Raw genomic sequence first — 8,925 nt, forward strand, 5'->3', positions numbered from 1 at the left:
GGTGTCCAGAGGGTGCAAAATGCATCAATAGAGTATAAAAGACATGTCTGAGTAAAAGACATTGGATTTCAAAAATTTTACTAAAAAGAAAAGTTCCTGCAAAAATTTATGCCACAAGCTGTAACACAGCCAAAATGATCATCAAATCAAAAAAAAAAGTTGAGAAAAATGTACAAAAATGCCCGAGGAGGGCATAAGGGTTAAGATTTCCTCAAAACTGGATGAACCTACTTCAACTTGACACTTCGACTGTTTCAGGTTCAGTCTGAAGAACCCTGACACTGGCCCTGATTTATCAAACGAACGTGCGGCAGAAAACCGTGCGTACGACCGTTTCCACGCAAGCTTCTGCATTTATCAATTTGGACGTGAGCGGAAGCTACGATCAGATCTCACGTCAGGTCTGAGCTCGTGTACGCAAATCTGGATTTGCGGTGCAGCAGCAAAATCTGGCTGAGTCTGAAAAGAATTATTAAACAAACCTCAAAATAAAAAGTCACATATTTAGAACAGATCAAAACGGATTCTTAAAACAAGATAAAAAAAATTTAAATTTTAAAAAAGCCCTCGTTTTTTACTGATACCACTTTTTTGTACAATAAAACAATATGAGAGGCTAAATAGCCAAACATGACATCTAATTATTGCACATTCAAATTTGAAATAATAATAAATACAAGCAGAAATGTGTGTTTGCAAATGAACTCATGGCAAAATTGTGTAATTGTTTTTTCCGATGGGTGTGACACAACTGGAACAACAATTAAAAGCATCTGGTGAGATAATCATTGTTGCACTGTGGTTGGCCAGATAGATGTGTATAAGAGACAGAGACCCGATCATTTAGATACGAATGTTTCATGAATCACACGTGGATCCTATCGTACGACCAATTCTGCGCTCAGATCTGCGCCTGTTTTCACGCAAGATTGATAAATGAGGGCCACTGAGTCCACTACAGACCAGAGATCCACTTAAATTCTGTTGGACTTAATTCCGATCCAATAAAATCCAGTAGATTCCTCCAGATTCTAAAGGATCTGCCTACATCACTATAGATCTTCTAGGATTGACCAGGATCCACTAGAATCTGATGGATTCAGCAGATCTGGCTCTACTTACTCCACCACGGCGCTGCTGGTCATGTCCAGGTAACGGTTGCTGATCCACTGGACCTGGAACCAGTCCCGGTACCCGGTGTTCCCACAGCAGTGGAACTGGATCTGCAGCAGGTCCAGAGTTCTCTTCAGGTAGCAGCGGCCCGGCGTGTCCGTGTCCTTGTAGAACCGCATGGCATTCCTCAGGCCTAGGAACAGAGACTCCTCCAGCTGACTGCGGATGCTGTAGCACATGAGCGCCCCCACCAGGACGCAGGAGGTGAAGAAGAAGGTGCAGATGACGTACGGCATCATCACCAGCTTCCAGCGCAGGAACTTGTTGGTGTCAGCACAGTCCAGGCAGATCTTCCCGCCCAGGAAGTTGATGCAGCAGGCCGCCAGGCCTGTGGTGATCAGCATATGAGGCACATAGAGGATCCCCTGCTCTGACATCACTTCCTGCCATTTCTGAATCTCAATTTTGAGGAATAGGCCCAGGCCGAAGAGGAGAGCCCCTGTCACGACAGAGATCCAGTTGAGCAGCCAGAGGACCTCGGCTAGCTTCTCTCTCTCCGCCTTGGTGAAGGTCACCTTACCGACCGCCATGTCGGTCCGCCGGTCTTTACATGTATCACGTCCAAGCACTGGCAAACATGGTCAAACACTGCGGTCCCTTAAAATGCAGTACCACTGACAACATGCATGAAGGATCTTTCTGGAGTCAGACGTGAAGTTCTCTACAGAAATAAAAGGTCTGAGGTCGTTAATTATCTGAAACCCAGGACTCCATGTTTTCATGGGCTCGTGTTTCACATGGAGAGGATGAATAATCTCTGAGTTCTGTGGGAAATTAAATGTCAACAACATGCATGTGTCGAAGGCACCGGAGCATCAGTCTGGGTCTGTCTCTGGGCTGATGGTCGACTCTGTTTCACCTGCGGTAAGAACCACTCTGTGACATTGTCACTTGCTCATTGGGTCGTTGTCCTGTTAAGTTGTAGTCCTCACATCCAGTACATAGTGGTCTGAGAGGCTCAGGGGTCAAGGGTCAAGGGTCAGCATGGGCCTGTCTTCAAAGGACAGCAGGAGAGAAGAGGAAGGAGAGGAGCTCTGCAGAGCGTCATAAGGAGCTTAGAGAGGTATTTCAGGTCGACTGCAGTCCACAGCTCCGGGACGACGCCACTGCAGGAAGGAAGAAGGTCAAATTTTAATAAGCTGCTGCTGATGATGCTCGTCATCACAACGTGAAGCAGAGTCATGAACACCTCCATCTGAGTGAACCTGCTCATCCTAACGAACGTTCCTCATGTTCTCATCATGTAAACAACAACAACATGTAGGTTGTTGACAGTCACTGTTTCTGAGCTGCAGGTCAAACAGCAGCAGAGTCACACGTTCACCTGATCAAGTTTACCTGAGTCACACGTTCATTAACAGTCATTCAATCAAACCGACAGTTGCAGCTTCAGAGGACTTCAACTCAGTGACAGGAACTAACTGATGAACGGATGTTTACGAAGCTGAAGACAAACAACACATAGAATTTTACCTTGTGGACTTGAGGACATTTATCTCCAGCTGCTCGCCTGTATCCGCTCCGACCTCCCATCATCCTCGGCCGGGCGGCGTCCGGCCACAGTTTGAGCCGTGAAGCAGATATTGTGGCAGAGAAGAGAAGTTTTCAGGCGCCTGTTAACGTGCAATCCTGCGCTTTAATCTCCTTACAGCTAATCAGCCTTGTAATAAGCTGAGAAACCTCCAACCCCCCCCATTCACCAGCTGGACCATCAGCAGGACGCGGCACTAGACTGAGTCCACTCATTTCCCATCATGCAGATCTGTCCAGAGTAGAGTAAGTCAGGTTAGAGGTCTGGAGCTGTTAGAGTGGACTACGGCAGGTGAGAGCAGTCAAACAGCAGCTGAGGTCAGGTGACAGTAGGTGATGGTAGGAGGGACACGGGGCAACATGAACCAGCTCCAGTGGAGAGTGGAGGTTCAGGAGGACACTCATGAAGGAACATGTCTTCTGAGTGGATCCTGTGAGGTGGACTGGCCTGGATGGGGATGGTTTAATTGCGGAGGTAAAGTCTGGATCTGGCTAAAGAGATCCTCATAGAACAGGTCTGGAGGACATCAGGTCCAACAGAGAACATCAGGACGTTTTTGTAAAAATAGGACCGGAGATTTGAGGTGATGTGCTGCACCAGAACTTCAGCTACAATCATTTCTAATTCATAAACTCGTCTCCTCAAACATGTAGTCAGGATCCTGAAACGGTGTTGGTGTAGTTCCTTGCTCAGTCCACTAGATGGAGCTAATTGCCCATCTAATGAGCTACAGCTCAGACAGGTGATGGGGGGGGGGGGAGTCGGGGGACTGAGGTTAATGTGTTCCACCAAAGAACCATCAGCTCCCAGCAGTAACACAGGAATTAGTCCAGAATCAAATGGACTGGAGACTCTGGGTCTTGATCCGGATTCTGTGTCATGTCAGCTTCTCCTCCCAGAGTCTAGTTGAGAGATAACAGAGGCGTCAAACAGTAAGTGAGAGAGGAGGTCATGTGACACAGACTCACAGAGAGAGAGAGAAAACCTGATCAGAGGAACTGGTCCTGAGACAGAGGAGGGAGGGGCAGAGAGGGACCCGGACCAGGACCAGGACTAGGGCTGCAGTCATACCAACACAAGTACTTTGACACAGTGTGTCCTCACAACAGCTCATACAGCAGCTACACTACAACGTGACCTCTGACCTCTTAGTCGTCATCAGTCCCAGCAGTTGTTCTTTATTTGAATCCCAGAAGAAGATCTGAGGCTGCACTCTGCCTCATAACAAACCAACATGTTCACAATATAGTGCTGATGCCTGAGATACAGACTGCTGCTCCTCCATCACATCTTTCTGTGCTGAGCTAATGTTTCACTCATTAGATGGTTCGTTAGGTTAGTTATACAAATTATGTTGATCATAATCTAATATACAAATAAATGTGTTATTGTTTGCAATATGAATAAAGTTTATCAATATTTATTATACAAATAAAGCTTATTTATTTGATATTTATTCATTATGTAAAACTTAATGTTATAATTTTGTGTTTTAGTTCAGGGAGTGTCATAAATGAAGTGAGTGAATTATATTTGGAACTTTTGCTTTTAAATTGCTTTAAATACATATAAATCAAATGAATTAATGTTGGAAATAGACTAGATTAAATAGATAAAATTTCTGTTGATAAACAAATTGATTATTTAAACTGGTTTCAGCTGTAGACAAAAATTAAATGTTGAATTCAAAATGAAATGTGAAAATGTGAATATTAATAATGAACTGGACATTTTCACTCTTTCATTGACCAATTTCTTTATTATTTGAGAAAATAATCATGAATTTGGTATTTTAAATTAAATGCACCCTGTAAATAAATAAAAGTCTAATTAAATCTGGTGTTTAAATGATTTGAAATGATTAAACCAGAGTTATTCTAAAGGACAATGACAGTGATTCAGGACCTTTCTATATACAGTCTATGTTCAGGACACACTGGATGACTTTGTTATGTATTTTATTGTGAAACTCTCCCGGACAGGAAGTGTTTTGGTGTCACCAGCTTGCTTGGGATGATCCGATCTGGATTCAGCCATATTCCCACCGAGCAGCCACACCGGCAGCCCGCCTCAAACTACCGAAAAACCCTCCGTAATCCTCCAACGCGCTCTCCCGCGGTGTTAACGGACATTTTGATTGACGCCGAGCTCGTCCCGGATCTCCGGGACATGTCACCGAGCTGATACACCGACCCGCGGACATGGAGCAGCGGCGGCCAACCTGAGAGTCGACGGTCTGATCGACATCCCGATCTCCGAGAGGAAAGTCCAGATTTACCGGGATTAAAGCCGATGTGGAGGAGGGACGGACGCGGGCCTGCAGGCGGAACAGCTCACAACACGACGTAGCGACGGTAACCGGCGGAGACACACCGACACATCGACACCCAGCCTGCTCAAAATGTCGGGAATGTTTTCCCGGAGCTAACGAGCTAGCTGAAGCTAGCAGGCTGAGCTCGGCACGACTCGGCAGGAAGCGGAGCCTCGGCGGCGGCTTACACTCGGACTGTGCGGCGGGGGTTGTTGTCCGAGTATCAGCGGGAGCGGCGGGTGATTGTCCCGGGGCAGGATGTCGGCTCAGGTCCGTCTGAAGCGGCTGGAGGAGCTGCTGCTGGAGCAGAAGGCGGCGGGATGTCTGAGTGTGGAGACGCTGCTCGACCTGCTGCTGTGCCTCTACACAGAGTGCTCCCACTCCCCGCTGAAGAGGGAGAAGCACATCACCGACTTCCTGGAGTGGGGTAAGATCCCAGACCCGGTCCTGGACCAAATTTTAATCTACAAACACACTTCAGAAGTTCCCCGGACCCTTCAGGGGTCACTGCTGGGGCCGCCAGGTGTCGCCAGGGACAGTGAGGGGGACTCCAGGGAGAATCAGGTGGATTTAAGGGGCCACGAGGGGCTCCAGGCAGGGTGCAGGGGTTCTGTAGAGGTTGCTGGATGTTCCAGAGTTTCTTGATAGATGTTCCAGAAACATCAGGGGTCATTGAAACACCTTGAAAGATGGCTTCTAATAAACCTTGAGGAGTTCCAGGGGTTGTGGAGAGGTTCTTGGAAGGTTCAGGGAGATCCAAAGACCGTTGACACAGTTTCCAGAGGGCCCCACTGATGGTTGGGGTCCCTGGTGGAGTTTTTCAGGGCTCCAGGAAAATTCAAGGCTCCTTGAGAGAAGTTTCATGATGTGTCAGGAAGACTTTTGGAGATCATTGTGGACCTTCCAGGGTCTTTGAACAGGTCTCAGGTAAACCCCAAGGGTCATGGTTCTATTGTTTACTCATTTCCAGGCTAGTTGGTGGATGCTCCAGGGTTTCAGTGCTTCTTGAAGAAGTTCAGTTTATTCCAGTCTCCTGGGATTCCTCAGGTAAGGTGTGTTTAATGATTGTGGGGCTGTGAGGAAGAAGCTGGAACGTGTCAGAACAGAACATACATGAAGCACGCAGGAGCTACAGTCATGTCACATGTCAGAGAACACACCAACAGAAATCGCATCGTTTTCACTATAATCATGTCCGATTCACAGATCAATAGATTGATCAGAACTGACTCTCACCTCAGCCTCTGTGGAATGTGACAGGCTGCAGCAGCACACACTGGCCCACTTTGGCCCAGTTTGGCCCAGTTTGTCCTGGATCAGTCTGTTCCTGGTCCGGTCTGGCCTGGTTTGGTCTGGCCTGGTTACTGCAGCAGTTCATTCTGTGATGTGTGACTCTCATCACTGATACCTGCTGACTGTAAACTGATTAATGATTGTGTGAATCATCCACCTGCACGTCCTATTAATACATAGTTTGATCAGAATGATAAGAATATCTACAGCGATCAATAATGTTCAGTCACGCAGTCAGCCTGTTGTCCAGAGACTGGGACCGGACTACATGATCAAAGAAGATCTGGTCTGACAGTAGTGAATCGGACTCAGAAACACTTCAAACCAGCGGCTGCTGTGTCTGACACCTGGTGACAGGTGAGTCTGACGATCACAGGGTCTGCTGCAACACCGCCACATGGACTGAGGCAGAGCGTTGTTCTTTAGCATGTTGGACAGTAGATCAATATTTAAACAAAAGCCTCGTCGTTCCTCCTGTAAATTTTACTCGTCACAGTTGTTCTATTGACTTTGGGACGTTTCAGTTGTCAGCCATGTTTGTTGGTAATGGCAGCGTTGGTGAGTCATCACAGGTTTGTTTACATCTTTGTCGATGGCTGTGGCGTCAGAGAGGAGACAGACACTGAACAGAGCAGGAATGAAGGACTAGATCAGAACTTAATGAATCCAGGTATTGTACCAGCAGGGACCAGGTCCTGAGTGGACCAGGCTGTCAGGACCATCTCTAAACCTCACCTCTGTTCTCTCAGACACCAGTTTGAGGGTTTGGAGTGAAACTATTTCAGTCACAGGCTGACCAGTCGCAGCTACAGGAAGCTAACTGCAGTGCCAACCCCCTCACAACACTAGCTGCTGCTAAGCTAACCTCAGGATCTTGTTTGTTGTTGTAGTTGGGTGTGGGCTGTGAATCTATGAACTCGGGGTCTCAGTCCTGCTGTCTGTAGAGCTTGTGCTTTAGTTTCCATAGTAACTGAACCTCTTTGGGTTTTAGACTGTTAAGCTATGTATACACGCATTTAAACGCATTTTCTTGCTACTTTTTCTTCTCCTGTCCATGAGACTCCAGCTGGTCCAGCTTTATTGTGAAAAATCTGGGGTTGTATTTTATTTTGAAAACTCTGAGGTTGTGTTGTAGTCTGGACCTCTGTAAACGATGAGGTCACAGCCAGGGTCTCTCCTGATTGGCTGTCATCAGCCTGGACTACCAGCGGTGAATACAACATGATAATGAATGACAGTGTCACTGACCTTGTTGTCTTTGCAGCTGTTGTTCACTTACACTCTCTGTTTTAATGCTACAACTGTCTCTGCTGTTCATCCCTGAGAGGATTTACTGCAGAGGAGACAATCTACTTCCTGTTAACAGCGGCTCGCACACGCTCAGTGAATGTGACTGCTCAGGTGTGTGTGTTTTCAAGTGTAATGGACAGAGATTGTTTCTGAAACGGAACTAGAATCGACCGTTAAAATGAAACGGTAGTGTGGACGTAGCGTTCGTCACCTTCAATTTTCTGACCAAACGACTAATCAATTAATCGAGAAGCTAATCACTGGATTGATCAAGTTTCAGCCCTGGCTGTTCACATTGTACAGGTGTGTGGTCCTGGACTGACTGATCCTGGTTTTTATTGATCCAGATCTCATGTTAATGCCAGCTGTAAGTGGGGGACGTGAGGAGGGTTCAGAGGTGTTCGGGGGGTTTCAAGGTGTCCTGTAAAAGGTCAGAGGGCTTCAGATGAGGTCGGGACTCTGTCTGTGTTTCCTCCTTCAGCTTCACTTCATCAGGTCAGCCTCTCGGCAGGAACTGAAACTGGACTTGAATGTGACCGGGAAGCTGCTTCTCTGATGTGGCTTTACTGTGGTCTCTGATCTGGTTTCAGATCAGGCAGCTTCTTGTGGTTATTGGACAGGAGTCAGACGTGCAGCTCATTAGTCCATCAACAGACAATCGATCGACTAATTTGATAATTAATAATCATTTTAGTCATTTTCAAGCAACAATTACAAGTTTGTGAGAACACAGCACAGTGCAGGTTCAGATGAATGATGGCTCTCAGCGACAGACAGGACCACCTCTGAATGTGGACGGACTGATCGGATCTCAGTGCGTCAGGTGTGTTCACACCTGTTTTTAGATCACCGGAGATGGATGTTAATGACAGGTCTGAAGAGGGCCTTAGAGTGTGTGTGTGTGTGTGTGTGTGTGTGTGTGACCCAGATAAAAATGAGCCCAGAGCAGATAAATATTGGATGAATGAAGAGCTGACAGTCTGCCGGGTCCTACTGCCCCCAATAATATTTCTATCTTAATTTTTGTCTATAATTTATCATTTCATCTATAATATTTCTACACAGTATATATCGCTATAATATCTTAATATCTCTGTAATATCTTTATATTTCTGTAATATCTTCGTAATATCTCTATTATATCTTTATATTTCTACAATTACTCCACAATATCTCTATATTGTTACAATATTTCTATATATATTTCCTGTCATCTCTGTTATCTCTGTTATAGCTCTAATATCTTTATTATATCTCTATCACATCTCCATGATAACTTAATAATATCTCTATTTCTTTTTTTTTTTTTTTTTTTTTGGGCTTTTTT

The 8,925-nt window shown here is 45.9% G+C and overlaps 2 protein-coding genes across 5 annotated transcripts in view; one reads left to right on the plus strand and one right to left on the minus strand.

The window, feature by feature from the left end:
* Window positions 1–3,773, minus strand: part of LOC111645955 (photoreceptor outer segment membrane glycoprotein 2-like) — a 7,241-nt gene extending 3,468 nt beyond the window's left edge. Inside the window, exons 1-2 of the mRNA XM_023395302.2 lie at window positions 2,647–3,773; window positions 1,123–2,279 (exon numbers count right to left, since the gene is read on the minus strand). Coding sequence (XP_023251070.1) covers window positions 1,123–1,703 — 581 coding nt within the window. The 5' untranslated portion in view covers window positions 1,704–2,279; window positions 2,647–3,773. The remainder of the gene's footprint in view (window positions 1–1,122; window positions 2,280–2,646) is intronic.
* Window positions 3,774–4,718: 945 nt separating this feature from the next.
* The window catches only part of cdc42bpb (CDC42 binding protein kinase beta (DMPK-like)), a 33,249-nt gene continuing 29,042 nt past the window's right edge, over window positions 4,719–8,925 (plus strand). For 3 of the 4 annotated variants that reach the window (XM_087170786.1, XM_087170787.1, XM_087170789.1), the window contains exon 1: window positions 4,719–5,442. In XM_087170786.1, the coding sequence (XP_087026912.1) occupies window positions 5,274–5,442 (169 nt within the window). In that variant the 5' untranslated portion in view covers window positions 4,719–5,273. The remainder of the gene's footprint in view (window positions 5,443–8,925) is intronic. The other variant, XM_087170788.1, reaches the window with a different exon arrangement.

This window comes from Seriola lalandi, unplaced genomic scaffold, assembly GCF_002814215.2.
Source record: "Seriola lalandi dorsalis isolate HSWRI2012SDOR001 ecotype SW California unplaced genomic scaffold, Sedor1 jcf7180002054960, whole genome shotgun sequence".
In the NCBI taxonomy this organism is placed as follows: Eukaryota; Metazoa; Chordata; class Actinopteri; order Carangiformes; family Carangidae; genus Seriola; species Seriola lalandi.